Raw genomic sequence first — 25,330 nt, forward strand, 5'->3', positions numbered from 1 at the left:
AAGGTTCTTTTGTTGTTGTTACTACCGAGGCTCCGCTTCTGAGTCTTGAGGTGAAAAACGTGTGTGGCTGTTTCTCCTCGCAGTTTTTGATTCAACGACCAATTCCACACGACGAAAACACGTCAGTGCTCTTCAGAAGAATCCAGTCCAGTCCCGAACAAAAAAAAAGAAAGGAATGGTTCAGCTACCACCTTGTTCAAAAGTAGTATAACGACAATCAAATGACCTTCATCCTCCTCCGGTTTGTTCTGTTTTATTCTGTATTTATGTCCTCCGTCACCCTATAAAGCACTTTGTGACGAGCCTGTTTAATAAAAGCGCCTTTTTTAAAATAAATCTGAATCAATAATAGAATCCCGGTAAGATACTGTTGTTGAAGAAGCCAATAAAGATCACCCACGAATAAAGTACAGGTGGTTGAATGTGGTTTCCGTGTTGATTGCCAAGCTGATTGCCAGGAAGACACACAAGGAGGATTCTGGGTATTACAGAAGGTGCATTCTGGGATTGGATGTTGACTGACAGAGCTCTAAGCCGTTGTTAAAATGTCGGATGACGTATGTCCCCTTCCTCGTCCTCCGTTTTATAATTGTCATCCCTGTTATTCTTTTTTACTACCTGTCCGTGCAGTAAATGGTTGATTGGAATAAAATACAGCCCAGGTCAGGATGAAGGCAGAGCTCCTCCTCTTCCAGTCACAGACAGGAGGTAGGAAGTAGCAGCAGTCTAGGAGGGTTTGGGGGTCTTCAGGGCGTCCACTTTGGTCTCCAGGTCTGTAATCTGTGGAAACAACAACATAGGGAAGGATACCTAAATATATTTTAACTATACCAAGTTCCTTAAAAGCAAGTCAGACTTGCTCTGTTTCTGTTGTTCCCAGTGCATCAGGGGTGTGACAAGCACACTTTTGGTAACTTTGTGGCCAGGCTCTCCTGGTGCACCTTGGGCGCACTTGGATCTAGGGTTTGACCTGGCTTTTATCCCAGAGTAGAGTTTTATATTGTATGAACTATGAACCCACAGCAGCTCAAAATTACTGCCAAGATACAGTTATGTGTTAAATTTAAACTTCAGGTTTCTGGAGATGTTGAGGAGCAGACCTCCTGGGTTGCGAGGCAGCTAACAAACCAACCATCTGGTGCATCAGGTTAGTTTCTGGGAACACCACTATAAAATTACATGAACAGTCGCTACCACATTGTGTTGCTCATCACAACCACACTTCTACCTGCATTGTAATTAAAATTACAGTGCTTCAGGCAACATTTGGCCAGACTTGTTGAAAGGACGATGACGCATTACGTTGTTGCCCCAGTTACACAGTGTTTTGGATGCAGACACCGGGGGAGGCCTGGCAGGAACACAGCGTCCTCATGAAGTAATTAGCATAGAGAGAAATTCTACTAGACTTCAGCCATTTTCAGCAAGTCGGTCTCCAACATGCGGGGGATTTGCACTGTGTAAAAATTATTGCAATGTTTGGAAATAAGGATCCAAAAGGGACCAAGCATGGAGCCTTGAGGAACACCACAAGTCAGCGGGACCACTGAAGAGGGAGGATCACTGAGGACTGAAGAAGTTCTGTTGAAAAGTATAATTCAAACCAGTTTAATGCAGTTTCCAAGATGCCAATTCATTTTTCAATGTGACCCAATGTCCAATGCTGAACTAAGATCGAAGATTTAACAAAATAATTGACAGAATTAGCTGTCAGCAGAGGCTCGTTGGTTACTTTAATAAAGGCCCACACGCACTGAACACTGAATTTGGTCATTAGTGATGCTGAAACTGTGATATCTCTCCCTCTCTGTGTCCCTCTCGCTTTCTAACCTTACTTTTATTTTCCTTTTAGCGCTCCAAATGGATATTGCGGCTGCAGAAAACCAGCTCTGATCACTGGGTCTTTATTTGACCCTCCTAAATCAAAACGAGGTCAGATTACGAGTGTCAAGACAGTCTGACGTGCCTCAAAGTGCTTTTGATGCGCGTTCGGCCACTTAAAACAATTAAGAAAATTATGTGTTTTTGTGATTTGGGTCAAACAACCCTTACAAAAAAAATCTAAATATGGATCTTATGAGAAAGAGAGGATTGGGGCTTTTTTACTTGTGAAAATGCAAAAAAAAACAGATTAAAATGCAGAAGCAGTGTTTTCTATGTCACCAGCTGACACACTGACACAGAATTGGTCACTTGAGACCAGTGTGGTGAAGTTGAGTGTTTTACTTACCTTTTCCTGCAGGTTGTCCGCCTCCTCTTTGTGTGTTGCCTCACTCTCTTCCTGTGCTCGACGCTGAGCCGTCTCTGTCTTCAGGTACTCGATCTCCCTACAAAGCACACACACACACACACACACATTAATATTTGTGTCTTTTATTCCTTCTCTCAAGCCTTTAGTGTGACGATCATTACTTACTTCTGCTGGTACTCTTTAATCAGTCTCTTGGCCTTGCTGTATTTTCTCTCGAGGGTTTGGTACTGAGCCTGGGTTTCCTTCAGGTGTTCATCTACCGCCTGAAAACACACACACATACGCACACACACAAACACTGTCAGTAAATGAAAACAACTACACTTGGGTCATTATAAACCAATTGAGATATTAAATGATGAGGGAAATACTTCATCCATTCATGATTGATAGTTGCGTCCTTGCATTTAATGTTTCTTAATAAATTACCTTACACAGAGACTGCGCCTCCATCCAATAGCCCTCCAGTTTCTCCATCCTCTCCTTACTGTCCCGGATGTTTTGCTCCAACTGAGCACGCTCCATCCGCCAACGCAACTTATCCTGCTCCGCATGAGCCAGCTGGAGGTAAGGGGTGGGAGTGTGGCAGGAGGAGGTGGTATGTGGGAGGTAGAGCCAGCGTTAAGTCATCGTTCAGCCAGCAAAGGAAACTGATGTTATGCTAGTGTACACTCTCCACTGCAGCATAACCTGGATATTGCAGTGTATTTCATTTCTGCGTGTTATGAAGAGACTGAAAGTTAAGTGGTCTCACCTTTCTCTTCAGCAGCTGGATCTCCGCCTGGGTTACTGCATGTTTGATCTGGAGCTAAAGACAGATACACATGGAGAGAGTATAACAAAAGCACACACACACAGACACACAAAAGAATTACAATCAGGTTCCAAGTGATAAAATCTAATATACCTCCTTGAATTTGTGGGCCAGCTTCTCAGGGTCCAGCTCCACAGGAGACAACATCTCCTGGTTCTCGGCCAGGTCGAAAACCTCAATGGAGTTTGGAAACACTGGACTCATCTCCTCCTCTTCATCCGTTGCATATTCACCTGTCTGCAGGTAATCAGAAAGAGATGAGAACACTTATTATCAAATTATATCTCCTCTGGTAAATCTGTGGCAACAGTTGAAAACAGCCAGCCTTGCTCTGTCAAAACAGGGCATCAAAATCTGCCGACCAGCACGTTCAAGACTCAGTCATTTCCGTGCTACTTTTTTTAGATTAATCTGTACGAAAACCAAAACATAAACAACTAGTTGTGGCTCTAAGGGGTTTATACCAGCTTAGAGAGCTTTAGAGGTCCTGGTAGGAGGATTTTAACTAAGCAAGCTGTATAACCCTGTTTCCTGTCTTTCACCTAAGCTAGGCTAACCAGCTTCTGGCGTTAGCTCCACATGTACTGGATAGCATTTACTGCATTTCCTAAAATGTTCTGTTTCTTTAAAATATATCTTGCAGATCACAGTGATAGCCTGCAAACAAAGTTCAGGCTCAGATCTACTTCTTTCTCTTTTCACAAGTTGCTGTATAATTTCATTTAGCTCAGAATGTGTCACATAAAATGGTATAACTAGCCTGGAGTGGACCACATAAGTATGAAATTACTAATTAAGTGAAAGACGCATTAAGCTCCTGCTGGCGGTCTCACAGTTCAGATTCATCCTTCTGAAATCGAACGCAGCCTGCCTGTAACTGTCTTCCGCTAAAAGGATTCGCAAAATCGATAACCGCCTGCTCATCATTTGTCTTCTCTTCCACTTCCATAGTACGATGTAAGTAATCGCTGACAAAAAGCATCAACTTGAACGTTGCATTGCACTTCATATATCACTCTGAGGTGTAATGACCATACTGTGTCTTTAGCTCTGGTTCAAGAGAAGCTAGCTCTCTGATTGCGTTTATTATGAGGCTACATCAAGCCAGCAGGGAGAATCCTGCTTCCATATGAAACTACTGACAAGCCACCAACCAAACTCTGCGGTATTTTCAGAGCATTTAGATATCATATACATCTACTGAGCTATTCAATTATATTTGTTACATTTTTTACATCACAACATTATAGTCTGGTGTCAGGTATGTCATTCTGGTCAAAAATAACTTTCATAAGAACTGAATATAGATAAAACAGTCACATTCGGTCAAGAAGATATAAGAATATGTATGTGTCTGATCGTACAATATAAACTCCTTTCTATGTCTATTAAAACATCCAAATTTCCAAGGACACAATCTTGACAGCCTCAGTAAAACCGTGGCCATGTTGATGAGGAATGATAATGACAGCCATCACTTAAATCGCACTGGACATCCTGATTTACTTATTCACTGTGCAGGAATCACAGGATGAATTTACATCCAGTCCACTGACCCCAGACTTATAGAAAGCAGAGTGTACGTCTGGAATAACTCAATATATTTTCAATCATTAATTGTGATTAGCTTTAACTGACACACTTGAAACAACAATAATTTAAATGGCTTATTGTGGCACTGAACTGTGTGTTACCCTCTGTGACCACTGGGTGGAGAAGCTGGACTGAGTTCGAAACTGCAGGCCACATGGTGGCACACAGACGACATTTTGTCACACACACACAAACATACGTGCACACACGCACACTTACACTGCATGGCAACACTCCTCTCTCCTGTCTTTATCTGCTCATCTCGCTCGCTTTCTCTCTCTCTCAAACCTCCTGCAGCTAACGACGCTCATAAGCTGACAAAGCAACATTAGCTGAAGATGTTCCCAGTTAATAAATGCGGCTTCAGCAAACCAGCTTGCACATTGGAGGCTCCTGGGGAGGCAGCTTGACTTATCAGATCACTGTACTTCAATTTTAATCCTGCTGCTTTCACTCAAATTTGACAATAGGAATCTTTTTAGTCACAAGAACACAAACGTTTCCGCTTTTTTGAGACGTTCCAGAGGACAAAGCTGCTGCAGCGCGTCCTGTATGTGCACGTCGGTCTCAGCACGTACCTCTTCATCATCGTCCATGTACTGTTTGTATCTCTGTTCCATCATCTCTCTCTGCCATCTCTCCTGTTCCAGAGTCTGCTGGATCAGCTGAGCCACTTCGCTCTGCTCCCCCGGCTTCTCACGACCAATCACAAACCTGGAACACAACCAAAATCCTTCAGTCAAGTTAACGACTTCGAAATCACACAATCGTGGATCTGAAGGATGCAAACACACACCAACTGCAAGCCGTTAAAATGTTCACGTACACAAACTTGAAAACATTCAAATGCACTAAACATAAATCAGGAAAATCCACACCCTAAAAACTGCACACCTGAAAATATACAGTCAAAGGCGCTCATCACAAACCTCAGAATTTTAGCTCACACCAACCAAAAACCTGAAAAATATGCAATCTATATCACAAATGTGCAAAAGATACACAGTTCCAAATCAGTTTAAATGAGGTGTGTGTGTCAGACCTGACGGTGCCGCTGGTGTTGCGGAGGACAGATGCAGCGAGGCTCTGAGTGACGCCGACGAGGCTGGTTCCATCAACCTCCACGATCAGATCATTTACCTGGATCCTGCACACACAGACAATATACTGCATGTGTGAAAATACACAGAGACAAAGGACACAACCCACCCCCAGCTACCGCCTTTGTTCCTTCCTTACTGTACTATTGTTTCAATGTTTTTTTCTCTGACACTTTTATAGACAAATCCAGTGGCTGATCTGTGCGATGCAGCCTTAAGCAGCGGTGCTATCACTGCTATGGTAGAGAGGAAGTAAACACACATTACAATGACAGTGAAAGCAGAGATGGACGGGTTGTTCAGTCTCTAAACACTAATCTGAAATTGGTTGTGACAGAGACTTTTGGAAAAAAATAACAATAGTGCACTGCTTCTGTTACTGCAGTGTGGAGTTAGCGGCAGTAATTAAACCTGGCAGGAATGACTTGCTTGCTTATGATTTAACTCATCAGACTCTATGATTCCTTGCCTTTGTCAGTCTTTTCCTGCAAAGCTGCTCATAATGCAAACGAAATGTGAGGATTTAATAAGCATGGGGATTTGGGAAATTAAACTTGCTGTTATGGAGCAGAGGCTTGTGGCTTTTACTTTCCCTTTTTCCAAGTTTGTTGTCGGAGCAGCTGATGACAGCACGGAATAGGAAATGTGTCTGGCTGTCTGTTAAAACTGGATTAAATGATGACAGTTTAGAGTTTTGTTCCTTCAATGTGACTTGATGACTATATTGTCAACATTTAACCGGTTCTACAGGATCTGCTCAAGAGTTTTGTTGACGGGAGAGCCTAAAAAGTGAAAGCCTTTAGGTACATTATGGTAATACACATGGGTTTACAGGTGAGATGTCACCACAGCTCATCTACTTCCACCCAAAACTTGATTCAACTATACATTTCCAATTTCCAATCTTGTCATGTATAATAAAAATACCTTTAATCTTGAAATGTGTATTCATCCACGACTGAAAATAGTCCCCAACAAGTGCACCATAGATCATTTTTAAGTTTTAGGAAATTTCTTTGCTACAACTGGAATTATATATTTGTGCAGGAACAGATCTGTGAGTCACTGGTAGGAACTAGTGCAACTGGTGTTTTCATGAGATTTGTTGACAGTTTGTTGACAGCAAACCGATAACAGATAACAGAGTATCATGCGTGAGACACGTAGACAAAGACAAAAGCATAGAGGACAGGTGGACAGGTTACCTGCCGTCTCTCTGCGCAGCTCCGCCGTCGGTGACCGTCTTAACAAAGATTCCCAGTTTCTCCAGACCCATATCAGCCCCTGCACCCATCCCTATGATACTGATACCTAGACCATCACTGTCTGAAACACACACACACACAAGACATAATGTAAATATTATCGAAATACTGAGTTGTTATAAATACGATGGCTTTAATAATAGACATATATCAATATATTATATTATATATTTATCTTTATTCAATGCTTATATGTCAGTATTACAGGTTTTACGCTGTACTGACAGCAGCCGTCACGGATGGTTGCTGGTTCCAATCCATTACCTCCAGAATTACTAGCTGCTAATTAGGCTAATCCGTGCTAAATTTAATCCCATAAGGGGATAATGGAGATGCTAGCAGACAGTGTAGCTCCACTAACAGCACTCAGCCAGATATCGTGTGCACGTGTGTGAGTGTGTGTGTGTAGTTACATAAGAGGCTTGACTGAGTGACTCTCAATGATTGTAAAGATGTGTGTCTTTTCTGTGCGTATACCTTTCTCCAGTTCGACAGGAAACAGGTCCAGCTTCTCCACTCTCTTCTCCAGCTCGTACTCGGCCGAGGCTGCCATGGGGTCAACGTCGTCGTTGCGGCGATCATAGTCCTCGTTAGAGTAGGTGGTGAAGACCTAAACACAGGGCAGAGGTCAAAGGTCAGAGAGCCTCAGTCTCTGTGTGCATGTGACGTAGCTCCTGATTCACTGAACTGTCTTCCTTCTTAAAACATCTAACTCTGAGTAAATATTGTGTGTGGTTACAGTGACCGCCTGGGAGACATCATCATCATTACCATCATTATCATCATCTTTATCGTATAAACATCTATTCCGCAACTCAAGTTTAATCATTCAAAATGTATCATATCAAATTATCAAACAAGACCAGATGCCAACTGATAATCAACGCTTGATATTGGACAACATATTGATGTATCCACATATTTAAAGGTCCAGTGTATAGCATGTAGAGGTATCTAACGGTAACCAACTCCAACTCCTCTCCTAGCCCTCCCTTTCTAAGAATGTAGGAGAACCAAGTGTGGACGCTAAAACCAAGAAAAATGCAAAAGGGCAACATGGCTTCCTCTGTAGATATAAAAGGCTGATTTAGCATCATGATATCACAACAATTCTTCGTTTCAGGCAATTACACACTAATGAAAACATCATTACGATTATTTCATATTCTATTTCTGCCAATAGATAATTCCACTTCCTACACACTGGTCCTTTGACGACGACATTAAGAAACAGTATAAAAGTTTTTCGTGCATCCTTTTAGGGACTTTTGTGTTTGTGCCAGGAGCAAAATATCATGAATGTGAGTACAATGCAATTCAGTTCAACAGCACCACAGGCAGCAGCCTCTGAAGTGATTATAAAGTTACATCAAAGCTTCTCCAAAACAGAAGCTTAATGAAAGCAGGATTAAAGCAGGGCTGTTGTATTAGACAACATTAGTTTCAGTTAATTGGACCCAGTAAACTGGCAACTGACTGTATTTAAATCCTTCTGTGTGTAGGTATGTGAGTTTATATATAAATGCAACATTTTGGGGGGGGATTTAAATAATTGATTATTTGTTCATTTAAAGCAGCATTAATTGTTTTTTGAACGCTTGGGGGCAGCTGAGCGATCAGTAATATTGCAACACTAGCAAACATTTCCCAATTTACACACGTGTCTGAAATTCCTTCTCTGTTTAGCTGTGGTTTTCTTTCCACCAACTCCTGATGGAATTACACAGCTTTTTAGCTGCTAAATGCTCCACAGTGGAAACAAGAGTGAAGAAGATGACAACAGTGAGAAGAGAATCAAAACAGTAAAGTTGTAGACCATGAAACCAAAACAATGAGCTGAAAGACGCAAATAAGCTCCAATCATTTGATCTATTGTTAAAAAAAAATTGGATTAGTGCAGCTTTAGTGTTTTCCACTTCTTCATGTTTTGCTGCCATGGGGCTGCAGGAATAAGGGACATCTATGGGTACTGACATTAGGTCTGTTTTGCTTTGAGAATGAATGTGTGGGTACTTTATCATACAGGATGCGTTCTCCACATTTGTACTTTCAAATCTCTTTTATCTGATGTCCTTGTAAGGACACAGTTACACACACTGATGTAGTTCCTCACTGTGCATCATTAGCATACATGCCCTTGGGAGAAAAAGAGCCACCTGTAATTAAATGGACCACAGGAACATTCAGATGCTAACTCTCTTGCTCCGTCTATTCTAGCTACTACGCCTTTGAGGGAGTACAACTGGATTTTACAGCAGCCAGTCTGCACCAGCTCTAATTTTCACTAACCTCTAAGCTAATTCAGACTACATGAAACACATCGATATCACTGCCTTTCATGGGGAACAAAATTGCAAAAAAAGGGGGTATAGCTCTCACTTTCCCCCCTCTCAATATATTATCCTTACACTCTCTATCACGCCCCTTCCCCCTCTCAAAAGGTCAGTAGCATCTGTCTCCCCGGTGACCATCTCCATGATCACGTGGCTTAGTTTCCACGGCAACCACAGGCTTGTGCCCAGCGTGAGTTTGGCACTGACACCTGACCTGCTCCACGTCTGTGCCCGTCTGGCAGATATGCTAATTTGTGTGTGTGTGAGACAACATACAGAGAGATGGAGCCGGAGGACATTATGTGTGGGAGGTGCCTGGTACAGTATTATGCACATTCCCCTCAAGGTAGAAGACCAACGTACACACACACACACACACACACACACACACACACACACACTGACACAAACAGGGTCAGAGGGTGTGATTGTTAAACTGTTTCCTGTAGTCACATTTCCTTCCTGTTGAGTAACTTTAAAGCAGTGTGTGTGCACGGAGCTTCAGAGCGTTCCCTGTACGCGTCACATCAACACACAATCTCTACTTTGCCCCAGAAATACTAATACAACACAGCAAAACACAACACACACAAAATATCTCAAAGCCTCAACATTTGACCAACATATGAGCTGGTAAAATAAACCCTTTGAACCCACTGCAAGGACTTTGTACTGGTTATGAATTGTCTTCTTCTATAAAGTTATTCTTCTCTATTCTTCTTTTTTTCATGGCTGAGTGCTGTGAAAAGACAGCAGATACTTCTGTATTGCCTGACTGCTCATATTATTCCATTTTCCTGCTGGCCTAGCTCCCAACCTATACCGAGCTGTTGGCTTGTCATAATCATAATATTACCAGGGAATGTTTCCAACTTTAGCTTACATTACTTCTTTGCTATGCATCCTGCTAAAAGCTTTCCAAAACAAATGCATGCACAAGCCACATCAAGATCGTTATTACAAGAGGTGAAATTGATGGATCCTACATATCCCATAATGCAATTACCGACCCTCCTGCGAATGTTTTTCAAACTCTTCACCTTCAGTTTGTAACAAAGGCTTTTGGTTAAAAATGTGTAGCCACTAAGCCCAGTCTAAGATAACCCTGATGACATCACTGTGATATCATCATTGCTTTCTTCTCAGACTTGACAATGGTCCTGCAGAGCCACATCAGACATGATACCACTGTCTCACTGCCTAAGTAGCATTCAACATGACTGCTACATTCATATTCATATTTAAATCAAGGCAGTGCCCCTATAAGTTCATGTCACCATATGTAGATTACACCAGATTCCCCTTTAAAATCCAAGATACTGCTTAAATATTAATCATGTGTGTCTATACACTCATTTTTATAATGTGTATAGTATTTTGTACCTTCAACCGTTTATTGCACTGTAGTTTGGCAGTGTGGCTCTGCTAATGGGATGCTCTGGAACAAACACTGCTTCTTGAATGACAGCCTCCACATAATCTGACCAATCACAAGCCACCTGCTACTACACTGGATCAAAGCCAAGCCACAGAGAAGTCCCGCAGGAGGCCGAGTAAGCCTTCAACACAAAGCTGTGCTGTCTCTCCACTCTAGTAGACTCTCCTTAATTCAGGACGACACACTAATTGTTGGAACGTTGGACTGAGAGTCAAAGTGTCCATTAGGACGTTATCAGGACACCTGGCACACACACTCCGGTACTCCTCTAAAGACGGGTACTTTTCTGAAAACATACCAGATATTGCCAATAACCAATAGCTGCAACGTTAATCATGCTTTAGAACGATCAAGAACAAAAACAATACATTGAATACACTCTCTGAAGCAGCCAGACAAATGATCTCATCACTCACTGCTAATCCACACTGGCTGAGTAGTGAATTAACCTGAGTCATGCCAGTCATTGGATTTCAGGCAGGTAACTGGATCAAGATTGGGCAAGGACACTACAAGATGTGGTACGCCACTCGCTTCTGAACTGCATATATAATAAATAATAATACAGGACGTTAAATAATACTTTGAAATTTGGAGAAACACGCTTGTTTTGTTGTCTTGACAAAAGTTGCATAACGAGACCACATACTCTCTAAGGGGAGTATGTAGCTGGAGTTAGCAGCCAGTTAGCTTAGCTTAGCATTAAGAGTGAAAACGGGGAAACAGCTAGTCTTTTGGGATGCAAGTGCAGGATCAGGTGCGTCCCTTCACTCCACTTTTGAAGTTTTTTCTGGTCACATAAATACACACACCAGGTGTTGTGGTTCTGCTAAACAAAGCTCTACTATGTGATTCTTATCAATCTGCTTTCCCTACCTTTGTGAGTGTGTGTGTGTGTGTGTGTGTGTGTGTGTGTGTGTAGATGCATGCGTTTTCAAGGAAAACAAACACACCCTTCCACATTCCAACTGCCTTTTACAGACGTACAGTGGTAGCCTTGTATACAGCTCAACACAGACACATCCAGTGTGTCTCAGTAAAAGTGAGAGGACAACCTCGCTACTTCAACAGGTTTTTACAACCTGAGATTAATCATTACTCTTTACTATTATGCTGCGTTCATGTGCTAGTATAAAAGCACATCATCCAGAACTGCTTTCCAAAACAGTGTTGCAATCAAATGGGATTTCTGATTTAATTTGGAGGAAACTTTACAAAATGACGTGCTGCGGAGGCAGGTTGGAAACTTGCTAAGCACCGGAAGAGGTCTGAACTCTCCTGGCTGACTTTAACCTGATGAAGTAACTCATGATGTCAGAACAACAATTACCAACCAGTTTTGAAATTGAATAACAACACCCAACGTGTCTGGGCAGTGAGTCTCTTGGCTGGCTTTGTTCCCGGCGGCTGAGCACCTCTCTGAACATGTAAGGGAAAGTTACTGGGTCAAATCCCAACAAAGCCGGACATAATGTCACTTTCTAATGAAGGCCTTCATTCACACCACATGCTGTCATGTAGAATCCTTTATGTACACGTGTCAGAACTATAGTTCATAGTCTGACACCTGAGGGACTGTTGTTAGACACTCAGTGTTCTGAGGAAATACCAGAATAAGTACTTATTGCCTCTCCAATCCAGGTTTATTATTATTATTATTCATGTTCCTTCCATGCTGACGAGGTTACAAGTAGTCTAGGAAGTGGTGTGTGTGGTGGTGAAAGCAGACAGGATGCTGATACCCACACTCAGGAACGTGCTGAGTATGGTGGCTCTCGTGGTTCAAGCTGCTACCCCCTTTGGCCACTATTGGCTAACGTGCCCTTCTGAACCAGGTGAATACATAAGTAACACTTTCTATATTAGGATCATCATCAGTTCTAACTGTAATGCCAACGCTGTAATAAATAAAAATTAAATACATTTGTTAGTATAATGTTATTAGTAGGTTATAACATCAGGAATCAGGGGCTCCGTGTGTTATGTGTGTGAGGTGGCAGTGAGCTTTTAATCTGTGCTGTTTGTCGTGTTTTTCTTTTGTTTTTTTCCCTCAATACCTTCGGGACATAACACTAACCCAGACTAACCTTGTGTAGTCTGGGTTATCACCTCCACTAGCCTCCGTTTCTCACTGGAATTTCAGCTAACAGATGTCTATCAAAGTGTGGCGCGTAGTAAAAAAGCTCTGGAAATGAAAGGATGACTTCCACATAAAAACGCACCTGTAAACTGACTTTTTCAGACAACTTTCTTTGTCCTGGAACATCGTGTCACTGTATTCTTAGTGTTTACTGCGGTGAGGTAAAGTTAATGAACCTTTAAAATGAGTCACAGCGGCAGTACCCTCTGAAGAGATGAGACGGATATAGAGAAAGAGCTGAGGGTGGCATCTGAAGGAAGTGCCTTTGCGGAGCTTGTTTTAAAGCAGTGGGCAGCAAACAGCTGAATCATTATAACTGATACGTCTCGCATCCAAATCTTACACTTATATCCGATACCTTTATCGTCTCATCTTTTATAGGTTTTATATCTACATTCATCTTTTTGGTATTTGCTATGAGACGTACGTCAGGCTGTGCATGTGATAGGATATATCATTGTATATGCCGACATCAGATGGCTTGTTGACTGTACAACAGGGACCAGGAAACATCAGACTGGCACAGATGTGATGCTCTGTGTGTTTGTTTGATGATATTGAACAAAAAGATCTCCTGAACTTGAGAACAGATTTTTGCACATCAGTAGCACAGGCTGGTTTGACATAATCTGCTAGGTGGCTAACTGTAGCTGTTACCTTAGTAGTAAACAACGCTGCCTCAGGCCACAACTCCCTTTTTAGCTGCACTGTGGCCAGAGAGGTCAGTGGTTAAACCTTTTAAAGTCCAAGAAAATGTAAAGAATTCCTTTTTGACCTGAAATTAACGTTCCTCCACATGATCCTCTACCGCCGGCGTAAGTGGACATGACCGAGGAGGAAAAGTGATCCTCAGTCAACACCGTCAGGGTCCATTATGTTGTCTTTGTCCTGCCTAAGGACATCAAATTCTGCCTGAACAGCCTGTGTTTCAATACTGTCCTTTCTCAGTTCCTCTTCTTATCTCCTCTGTTGCATGGAATATTTTCATTTTACACTCTGTGGTATTCTGTTCAATTGACTCTTTGACGGAGGAAGTAAGCTGTTAATGTGACCGCTTCATCATGGCGCGTTGTGACATGTTTCACAATCCGCACAGCTCAACCAGCTGACTGCGTCGGCGAGGAGGGAGGCGGTGGGGGGAGTACAGAAAAGTGCTTCTTTTAAATCAAGATCTATGTTCAAAGACACACACACACACACACACAGTTTGAGTTCGAGTCAGCAGGATATCCTGTGGAGAAATCAAAGAGTGAACATCCCCTCCCCCCTCCCCTCCGTGTGTGTGTGTCTGTATCTGGTTGTGTGTGTGATGTAAAAAAAAAAAGGGAGGAAGTCAGTCAGTCTTTTCATTGATTTCCTTACTCTGTTCATTTCTTCTCTTTAACTTTCCGTTGTATTATTTAATTACCGGAAACCAATTATTCAGCTCGTATTAATCAGACAACTAAAGCATTTCATAGTCGGCCATCATTAAACCTGCATCAGTTGATTTGACATAGCAGCAGTGAAACAAGCCGGATACACTGCATGTCCTCAGTGGATGAAAGTAACTAAGTACATTTACTCAAACACTATACTTACTGTAAGTACAAGTTTAAGGTCCTTGTACTTGACTATATTACTACTACTACTACTGCTACTACTTTCTTTGATTTCAGTGGAAAATATCCTCCTTTTATTTCACTCCATTCACTTGACAGTTTGTGTTCCTAGTTACTTGATTTGCAGACAAAATGTAAATCAAGAGATAAGTTATAAGGTAAATGTTAAGCGACTACGCAGTAAATAATGTATTTTGCATAAAGAGTATTTTCACTCTTGGTATTTTTTTACTTCAACTTCCTGCTACTGTAAGCACCTTTAATTTTTTGTTGGTTCTAGCAGCCGTTTGGACAAAAGATGACGATGGTGACACAAAGTAAACTTTGTCTTGGTGTTGTACCACCAGACTACAGAGCAGCTTCCTTCTTCAGGCTGTGAGACTCTTCAGTTCTTTCTCAGCACAGAACAGAAAGCGATAACTGACGTGCCTCAGAATGCTTTGGATGCGTACTCGGCCATTCAAAATAAATACTTCAAAAGTGTGTTCGGCCCTTTAAAACTATAACAACTATGAGGAAATAGCCAATCCTCTCTTTTGCTGTCACACAGAGGCGTCAGTATTAAACTGAGACTGTTTCCTTGTATGTTAAAGTAATATTTTGAATGCAGGACCATGACCCAAGAGCATTTTTACACTGTAGTATTGCTACTTTTACTAAAATAAAGGATCTAACTGCTTCCTCCACCACAACATAACATCACCTTAAAGAAACGCATCTCAATCAGTAAGCTTTTTACACTTCCAACAGACATGTTGAAAATGGGGAAACATGAGCATTTTTAAATGACAAATGAAAGTCAGCTGCATGCTCGACTACGTTCACAAGCTGGCTGCTGTTTTGTTGCTCGGCAGGAAATACACAGTGATTCTTTAGAGCTTTCTTGCTGATAACAGCTGCCTGTTAGGTTTGATGACAGCTTTTGAAAACAGAAAAGCTGCGGGCCAAAAAACAAGCTGAGCGGAAAGGTGCTAAAAGACCTGAGGTGCACTGCAGAAAAGGGTGATATATTTCATATACTGGGTTTGTTACTTGGAGGGTCCCTTTCACATCACACAGACATTTCATATACTTACAATACAAAAACATGAACTATTATGATTTAAAGAGAATATTACTGCAGTCTAGTTTAAATGAAGTGGCACCTGAGTGGAAACCACCATGACTGAATGTGGAAGACAAACAGGAAGTGCCTCAAGGAGTTCCTCTTATGGGAGCTCCAATAAAACTGACAGCATTCATCTGACAAAGACTCACTCACCTTGATTGGCCCTGTACTGAATTGAATCTTCCTATTGGGCGGCACGGGCTCCTCTTCCTCAGGTAGGCCCGTGATCTCGTGGCAGCTGGTCTCCGGCTGATATGGCTCCTCATCTTCCTCATCCTCCTCATCATCTAGCTGGCTGCCCCCAGAGTCCTCCTCCCCAAGCCCGCTGTATGCACTGATATCCACCAGATCACCCTCTGAGTAATCGTCCTTCCTCGAGCCATCCTCATCATTCTCCTCCTCCTCATCCTCACCTCTCCTCTCATCAGAGTCCGCCTCCTTCTCCTCTGAGGAGGGAGAGGAACTTGAAGGCTCTTTTTCTCCGTTTTCAAGTGAAGCATGAACCTCGGCTTGGACCAGCCTGGCTCCGGCCTCTGCGGAGCCGTCCTGCTCATCAGCTTGTGGCCCTCGCTCTGGGGCCGCCGTGCTTGAGCCCCTGGCTTCAGTCGCTGTTGGCTGGGCTGCCAACTCCGATTTGATCTCCGAAGAGGAAGAGGAGGAAGTGACAGTCACTGAGGACGATGAGGAGTTGGAGAGCTGGTCTCCTGACTGTCCAAACTCGTCCTTCTCGTCACTCGCAATCGCTCCTCCCTCGCTCCTCTGTAGAGAGCCCGTCCCCTCTGGTAGCTCTGCTGCCTGGGTGCTCTCAACTCCTGCTGCCACCTCCTCGCGGTTCTCCTTACCTGGAGGTAACACCTTTGCCTGAGAGAAGAAGATAAAAAAGATCGTCTTATCATGCCATTTTCTTCAACCAGCTTCCTTTACTTCTACTGTAGTTTGTAGTTGTTTTTTTTTAAAGTTAAGCAAATTCCTCCTACCTTCCTTCCGCCAGATTCCGCTCTGGCTGGTGGTTTTGGTTTTGGTGCTAGGGCGGGACCTGGCCGACGTTGGGGGAGGTAGAGATTGTTTTGCGGTGGGGTCTTCTCGAACACGGCACTGAGCTGGCTGACGGTAGGGCTGACGGCGTCATGGGGTCCGACTGAAGCAGCGGCAGTGGGAGCAGTGGGAGGGGGAGCAGGAGCAGGGGCGGGGGGGTCATCCAGCCGGTCCAAAGCCTCGGTGGAGCCGTTAAAGCGAGCCACAACATCTAGACGGCTGTCCTGGAAGCCTGACGCCCGCTCCTTCTTTAACAAGATCCGGTTGGTGGCAGCTTGCTTCTCCTGGAGGAGACAACAGTCAGTCAGAGAGATGGTATTGAATTGAAAACAGACACACAAGTAATTCAAACAAAGAGGCTTCTGACCTGCAGAGTCCGTTGTTCGAAGATCCTCCTGGTCTCCTGGAGCTTGGAATAGCCCCCAGAGGAGCCCCCACCCTCCCCACCTGGTTTAGAGTCAAAACGGTTGACCCTCTCTGAGACTGTGGCCCCGAGTTTTAGCAGGGCGCTGTGGTCCACATTCTCATTGAGGCTGGAAGCCCTCGGCAGGGACAGTTTCACAGCCTGATCTTTACCTGCCAAGGACAGGAGACTTGATTGGAAACAGCACAGAGGTAAAGAGAGAGGTTCGTTTAAGACAAAAATGTAGCTTGATTTACTTTGACCTGAGAAAACAGCAAAGGTTTATTAATTATTACCAAAAGAAAATTGGACTTCAGCGAGTATTATCTGTTGTCCATTCATTGCACGGTGTCATACCTGAAATACACCCAATGATACTACTCGTATGTCAGCTAACACTGGCTGAAATTACACCGTGTTGCTAATTTTGTCAGCAGTAGCTAGCTAAATATACATGCTAACGTTTGCGAGCTGCTGTCTCTGTATGAGTTTTTAATGGGACTCATTTTTAAAAAGGAACTCCTCGACGGGGGTCTTAACTACAAACATGACTATGTGCTAAAAGGCTGAGGCTAAAGCTAATGACTCCCAGCCAAAAAGTTAGCATCCTCACCAGTTGTTAGAACACATGGAAGTAAGAAAACAACATTGTTCTTGTGTTACAGAGGATGTAGACTAACCAGTTTGGGAATCATAATTCTTGGGTATTATCTGAGGTGACGCATAACCTGTAACCCAACAAAGTAAAACTCTTAGCCCGGAAGTGGACACGAAGAAGGTAGTAGTGGCATGTGATGGATCCAAAGTAGAAAGGCATCCTTATAGTTGCATAACTATTTGAACAATTTCATTGGACAATTGCTGTTTGGGGGAGGGGCTTAGTTGGTCAGTTCACAGCATAGCTCCACCCACCTTCCACCTGTCCAATTAAACACCTGTGTGGGTGTGCAGGGCCTTTAAAAGCCTGGACTCAGGAAACACTAGCAAGGTTCAAGTTGAGTATTAGGAGACATAATATGTTTCTGAAGAAGAAGAAGAAGAAGAAGAAGAAGAAGAAGAAGAAGAAGAAGATCTAACTATGCAGGTGTATTACCAATCATTTTAGCTCCGTCCTCCTCATCACCAGGAGACTGCATCTGCATGAACATGTTCTTGATGCGGTGAACATTTGATCCGTATTTCCGGCCCCTCCCAGTTGGGCGGGGCAGAGGAGCGGGCTTCGAGGCAGGCTCAGCGCCTCCGTTGGCGGCATTGTTGAGGTGATCAGTGGCCTTCTTGAGGGCCGCCAGCCCCGCCTGGTAGGCGTTGCGGTGGGGCGAGGGACTCCGCAGGTTCGAGTTCCCGCTTCCCCCACTGCTGCCACCGGAGGACCCGTTGCCCCCCGTGGCCGACGGGGGCTCAGTCTTCATCATGTTTGGTAAGTCAGATGCCCCCGGGTGAACAGCAGGTTAGCAGAGATGAGGACAGCAGCATCCCGGAGCTGTTTGACATTTACCTCCTGAATCACACACAGAAAGAGACAGACCGATCGATCGTTTATATTTGTGATGATTCATTTTCTATTATGTCGATCAATGGACCCAGGATGAGTCACTATAACCCCAAGCATGGCCTTCAAAGTTATCCCTTAGTCTGACATTTACATTTTCACTCTTCTGATTAAATAACTAATCCATAATCCTATAAATATTTGTCAGAATACACAAAATTACTGGTTAGTTGCTAGTTGGATTCAATTTCCAAAATAACTGATCAATATAGACCAAATTAGAGAAGAGAAGAGAAGAGAAGAGAAGAGAAGAGAAGAGAAGAGAAGAGAAGAGAAGAGTTATTTCATGTCAGAGGTCACAGTGACACAGGCTGGAGCTTGAAACAACTACTCTAACTAACTTGTTCACACCAGTGATGTTTTTCTCCACAGACTGAAACCTCTGCGCTCTGTTCTGAACAAAGTGCTGCAGCAAAATTAACCATGCAGCTTATTAACGCATGAAATTATTATTATTAATAATTATTCATTTCACTTCTTGGATTATGGCTGATTAATCGTTTTTGAAAGGAAAAAGGAAAAAGTCCCAAACCCAAAGATATTGAGTTTTCAATCACACAAAAGAGAAAGAGAAAAGAGAAAAGCAGCAAATCCATTTAAGAAGCTGGATCTGGTGAATATTTGACATTTTTGAGCGAGTAATTTTTAGGCCACTTATGCCTTTATCTTATTTAGAAGGTTGACAGTAGAGAGCTGTGTTTCACGGTCAGTGCCTCGAGCCCGTGGGCCACCAGGGTGTCTTACATAAAAGCTCCATCAAAAGATGATGTCATCAGAGTTATCTTAGATTTGGCTTGGAACAAAATGAGTTGCTTCATAAGAAATGTAGGATCCAGTGTCGTTGGACTAAGAATCTGCTTTTATCCGTTTCTGCTGTGTAAGTTTTGATCTTATACGTTTTCCATCCATAAAGTAAAACAATTCACAAACTTCAGCTTCTCAAATGTCTATATTTGCTGGTTTTCTTAGTCTTAGTACTGTGGGTTGATAAGAAAAGGGTGTTTGAATGGGTTAAATTAGGCTTTAGGAAATTCTGATGGCCATTGTTTACTATTTTCTGCCATTTTATATTGATTCATCAAACTGTCACAATAATCTAAAAGATAGAAAAAAATGCATAGCTGAAAATGACCAAACATAAACACACCATCAAACAGCAAAACAACTGCTTCACTGTGTATTTCATAACACCCACATGGAGCTCCAGGAGCCGTCAAATTAATCCAATTAGGACGGTGACGCACTGTGACCTCACGTGTCGCGTGTGTCTTTATGTTGCTGCTCCGAATGCCAAATTTACTTTGTGACAAAGTCAGTGTATGTACACAAAACACTCCCATGGTCCCTCAGATATCCCACTGTTTGCCCATGATCACAATCTAATTTACTGGCTGATTGCATCTGCAGTTTGCGCTGTCACATCCGCGCTGCAGAAACGTCTGATTTCATCAGGCTCGACAACAACAGCCACGAGATCCAGCTTGTGAAGCACACACAATTATCACAATGGTGAAAATGAAATATAGAAATGTATAGGTCTATAATTAATAATAATTATATAATTTATTATATTTATCCATTTTCTTGAGTTGGATAAGAAGATCGATGTGGTACTGTACATACAAAGCTACAGCCAACAACCACTGAGCTAGCCTGGCTCTGTTCAAAGGTACAACTCTATTAGCATCTCTATCTAACGTATTAGTACTTAGTATATCTATTTTGTTTATGCCGTGCCAAAACCAAAATGTGTGTGTTGTGTGCCAGGATATGTTTTGCCTGGGAGCCGTCACTCCAGGAAATATAATGAATGGACTTCAGAGCTCGCTGGTCGTTTCCTTGTTTACAATCTCTGTACTAGCTAGGCTACATATTTAGCATACAGACAGGTGAGTGGTATCAAGCTGTTCATCTACCTCTCAGCAAGTAAACAACTAAAGAGATTTGCTATAATGTTTAACTATTCCTATAATGGAGTGAGACTCAAAGTAACTTAAAGGGGCTCTGTGTGACAGTTTGTAGTGATTGACTTGTATTGGTCACCTTTTTATTGGCCATATGTGAGCAGATTGTAACGTGACGTGAAAAATGAGACCTTCGCCGTGTGTGTTAGTTGCCTATACGAGCCCGTGGTCGATGAATTGTTTAATGCTGCCGGACTGTGGATTTCTTTGTCAACGACTTGGGTCAGATTTTTCAAAACCGTCCAAAGGATGTAACTTTGATGAATCGCTCCGCTAACAGAGAGCAACAGTAGCTAACGTTAGAGAAGGGAGTCTTCTAATATAATATAACAACCAGCTCCCATCACAAAAGAGAAGCTCTACAACAATGGTGATGTTAACATGGCTAATTTGTTAAAAGTAATGAGTGTTTAACAATTATTTTGTCTGAAATAACCGAACAGTTTAAGTGATTACCCAAAAATATGATTTAAGCAGTGATAGCCAACAAAGCCAGACAAAAACACTCAAGAAAGTCACTTAATGAGACTTCAGCCCCGCGTCCAACAGCGGATCTCCACAGCAACGAGGGTTATTAGTGAAACAAGGAGCTGGCTGTTTACCACTTTAAAGGTTGAAAGACAAATAAATTGATTTTTCAACTCAAAGGATTACTTAATCAAATGTGGACTGAGCCAGAGACACGTCTCATTTTGTCCAGCAGACTCAGACTGTGGGATTTGTGTGAAAATTCACAGCTGAGGTGTGATACTGACTGTTTAAGTTACATTGTCACCATGAGACAACATGTACTGTTTGATTGAAACGCTCCTCGAGACAAAACAAACACGATGTGAGGTAAATCTGACAGCATACAGCCTTGTAATTTGTTTCTTTGGGACTAAACATGCCAAAGACTGCAGTCAAATTTTCCACCATGGTCTCTAGACCAAAGAGACCCCAAATGAGGGAGCCCCGCGACAGCTTTGTGTGATGTCATCAGTAATTGATGGTGTGTTTAGTTGCTTCTCATCAAGTCATTAAGAGTTTTGCCCTTCAAACAACCTGGCACATGACAGTAAAGGTTTCCTAAAGCTTCGGAGATCCGTGGTTATGTCGAGGGAAAGCCACTGCATCTGTGGTGATAATCCAGCGCAGCGCTGACAAACATGACAAGGTCTAGGGCCCCGGGGTGCGACGATTATGGTCGCACATGCACCCTAAAATCTGTCAAGCGCGCCTGAAATCTAACAGTTTATTTCTTAAACAGCTGAGGTTATCGTGATTTCCTGTTGAGAGGGCTGTGATTTAAATGAAGAAAAACATTTTCACCTTTTATTCTTGTTGATAATCATTTACATAATGTGACATGGAATGAAAATTCTAATTTATTATCGGATGCACCTGAATTATTTGTTGCCGCACCTAAATAAAAAGTTAGGCACACCAACTAAAGGTTATTTTCATTATTGATTGGTTTGACTATTTTCAAATAATTGATAAATCGCTGGTCTATAAAAGATGAACCAGCCTAAAGCCACGCTCACGGCTCTTTGAGGCTGTACTACTTAACGCTAACATCAGCATGCTAACATGCACACAATGACAATGCTAAAGTGCGGATACTTCCTAAGAACTACTCTGAGGTTTGTGTTGACACACAGCCCAGCTGCCAGAGTCAAATGTTGGCATTTAATCACTGATACATTCACATCATTTATCATTCATATTACATGCTTATGGCCTGACTTTCAAATTGGGAGATGGAGGGTTATGGTGGTGGAGTTAAGCGTGACACCACAGGTTATTTTTAAGGAAAACCTTGAAACATCTCCAGCCATGTTTGTGTCAACCAAAGCCAAACCAACCGCAGGTATTTTAAGGCGAAACGTGATCTTTGGACCCAAAGAGACGTAAAGAAATGTAAAGTTTGAACATATCCGTGATTGGCGATTGGGTTCTGTCACACAAATCTCCACTCATTGATCACAGTGGCTACTACGAACACTGTACAACAATATGCTACAACATGCATCTGAACTGAAAGAGGATGAAACGTGTTGGATCATGTTGCTGTTTGTGTGGCAGCTCACATCCTTTCCCATGGCAACGCTAACAAACTGACTGCTGATGATTGGATGTCGTGTTGTTACAGAATGAAACTCTTTATTGAGGCAAAACTGAAGTGGATGGAAAGAACATTTATGTTCCTGCCTCGCCTCACACTGACTCCAGATGGCAGAGCTGACCACGATGGGACCAACACACACACACACACACACACTTAGACACACACTTAGACACAGACACACAGAAACAGTGACCACAGTACGTCTTGTGACACTGTCTTGCCAAATAGTAGAATCTCACAGACTGATCATGTGAACTTAAGTGAGCAAATCCAATGTAAAGCAAATAACCTTTACAGGCGCCTCTAGTTGCACACACACACACACACACACACACACACACACACACACACACATCCACACCGCTAATACTGCTCCTGGCCTTTTTCCTGTTATTGTTACGACAAATCTGGTGGCTCCTGGTCTGACTGATAAACACACGGCTGACACACACAAACCTGAAATGAACGACACAGACAAAATCTGATTTCGGGCTCCAGACCATCCATCTCTTCTTCAGAAAACAGCATCTGCCCAGATTTCGTTTTACACTCCCCCGTCCTTCCAAGAACAACATCTGTCCGCTGACTACCCCTAATCCTCTGCGGTTTGGGGTCCTTTGCATTTCCTGTCACTCGATCTGGGCTCTCACGCCTAACTGCACTGTGATTGTCCTGTTTGAGGATGGGGACATGTTCAAGCATCTTGGTGCCATTATTCTGTGAGTGACATCACCCTCATCTGGCAAAACAAAAATAAGCAGATGCAGTGCAGATTTCAAGGATAATGGCAGTTTATTTCAACTTGGGTTTCACATACACTAATCTCGTTCATCTTTACATCAAGTTAACACTTTATTCATGTATGTTGAGCACCCAGCCGTGAACATCCGTCACTGATTTGCCTCAGTTCCTCTGATCCGCCTCCGTCATTATAATCACTTCTGTCCATACCGACTTCTCTATCTTTCAACTAGATTCCAATGTATTGTGTTTACTCAGAGCTGCCGTCCTCCTCCCACCGATGTAACACTCACGCTGTCTCAGTCACGTCGATATAATCTAAAATAAAACCCTCACGGCTCAGCTACTGCCTGCCTGCACCAATGATGCTCAGCATATGGAGGTAAATGACTATTGACTTGTGAATTCTCCCCCTGGGGTTAAGTAAAGCATCAATCTATCTACTTATAACCTATTGATGGGTGTCCACGAACAGCCCCTCCCTTCACTTAATAACAGGCTACAAACACACAAACAACACAGCCTGTGTTTTCCTAAATGACATGTGTGAAGTGTTTGGGTGGTTAGTACGGCAAAAATGACCTTGTGTCATTCTATACTGTAACACTGAGGACTGGAGCTGTGTGTAACCAGTCACATCTGTCACTGTGTGTGTGTGTGTGTGTGTGTGTGTGTGTGTGTGTGTGTGTGTGTGTGTTCAATATGGTCAACACAGACACAGACACTGCAGCCACTGCTGTGTGCCTCTGCACTGGGATGGTAATATGCAGCCCGTTCAGACATGAGTAATAAGTCCTTAAGTCTCCATGCCTGCACAGCATCTCTGTATCTCTGCGTGTCTATGTGCGTCACGCACAGTGTTCAACAGAAGGCACATTATGGCAACTACAATGCCTCCATCTATTCACACCACAATCCCTGCATCTGTAGAGGAGACTCCGGCCTGGCCTTGTGCAACGGTTCAATCTGGCAGACACACACTGCGTGCTCCTGCTGTTGCTGCTGGCTAGAGAGAGGCTTTGTTGGCATACCCGACATATGCTGCTAGCTCCGGACTCCCATCCAAAAAACGGAGTCTTTATCGAGGCGGTGCCGTTGGAGCACAGATGAATCCGACCAAAGTGAGATCCGACTGTTCCTGACACAGCGTGAGCCACTTGTTAATTCGGCGTGCGTGTAATACACAGAGCAGCGTTTACTACAGAGAAAAGGTCAACTATTATCTGTGGTGAGCGCGTTCTCCTCCTCCGTCAAAATACACCTTAGCGGAGGGCGACGCGCACCGTGCTCGCACTTTAAAATCGGATTTTAATTGAAATCATACAGAATGTGATGAATCACTCATACGCCGAAATCGCCAGAAGACCTCGGGGCGTCCAGAGACATCTTGGTTGACATCCGTAGACGTGTTTACAACAGCATTTAAGCACGCGAACATATAAACGGCGAGATTTGTAAAGGAGTTCGGCGCGACGTTCTTTCTGGAGAGGAGAAAACGCGACTCGGGCATTCCGGATGTGTTTTTGTTGCCTGATTATCCCCCCTCGTTAAACATACAGACCCCGACAGTGAACTGCTACAGTTGTGTCTGTGCTATAACGTGTCACCGGCCGGTTACAGACCCAGAGGCAGAGGACGGCAGGCCCTGCTGGGTGTCTGTCTGCTGCGCTGCGCTGCGTCGCTTCCTTCCTGCAGCCTCTCGTCTTTCACAGACAAACGGCACATTTTGAACGCGGGTTAAATCGCATTTTCACAGAGACCATCCGAGACTCAGTGCGCCCCCAGTCAACCGTACCTTGTATTCCAGTGTGTCGGAAACAGCCCGGTGCCCGTTAGGAGCCGTGGTGGAGACAGTCCATTGTCCTGCTGCTGCTGCTGCTGATTC

The 25,330-nt window shown here is 43.2% G+C and overlaps 1 protein-coding gene across 1 annotated transcript; it reads right to left on the minus strand.

Annotated features, from left to right (window-relative positions):
* LOC141019580 (neurabin-2-like) lies at positions 1–25,330 on the minus strand. Its single transcript, XM_073494538.1, has 15 exons — positions 25,241–25,330; positions 18,175–18,579; positions 17,046–17,254; positions 16,621–16,962; positions 15,797–16,504; positions 7,501–7,633; positions 6,964–7,084; positions 5,701–5,805; positions 5,237–5,372; positions 3,159–3,302; positions 3,006–3,059; positions 2,681–2,812; positions 2,417–2,514; positions 2,231–2,327; positions 1–780 (listed from the first exon to the last, which is right to left on the minus strand). The coding sequence occupies exons 2-15, from the start codon at positions 18,491–18,493 to the stop codon at positions 727–729; spliced, it is 2,652 nt and encodes an 883-aa protein (XP_073350639.1). The 5' UTR covers positions 18,494–18,579; positions 25,241–25,330; the 3' UTR covers positions 1–726.

This window comes from Pagrus major, chromosome 23, assembly GCF_040436345.1.
Source record: "Pagrus major chromosome 23, Pma_NU_1.0".
Lineage (NCBI taxonomy): Eukaryota > Metazoa > Chordata > Actinopteri > Spariformes > Sparidae > Pagrus > Pagrus major.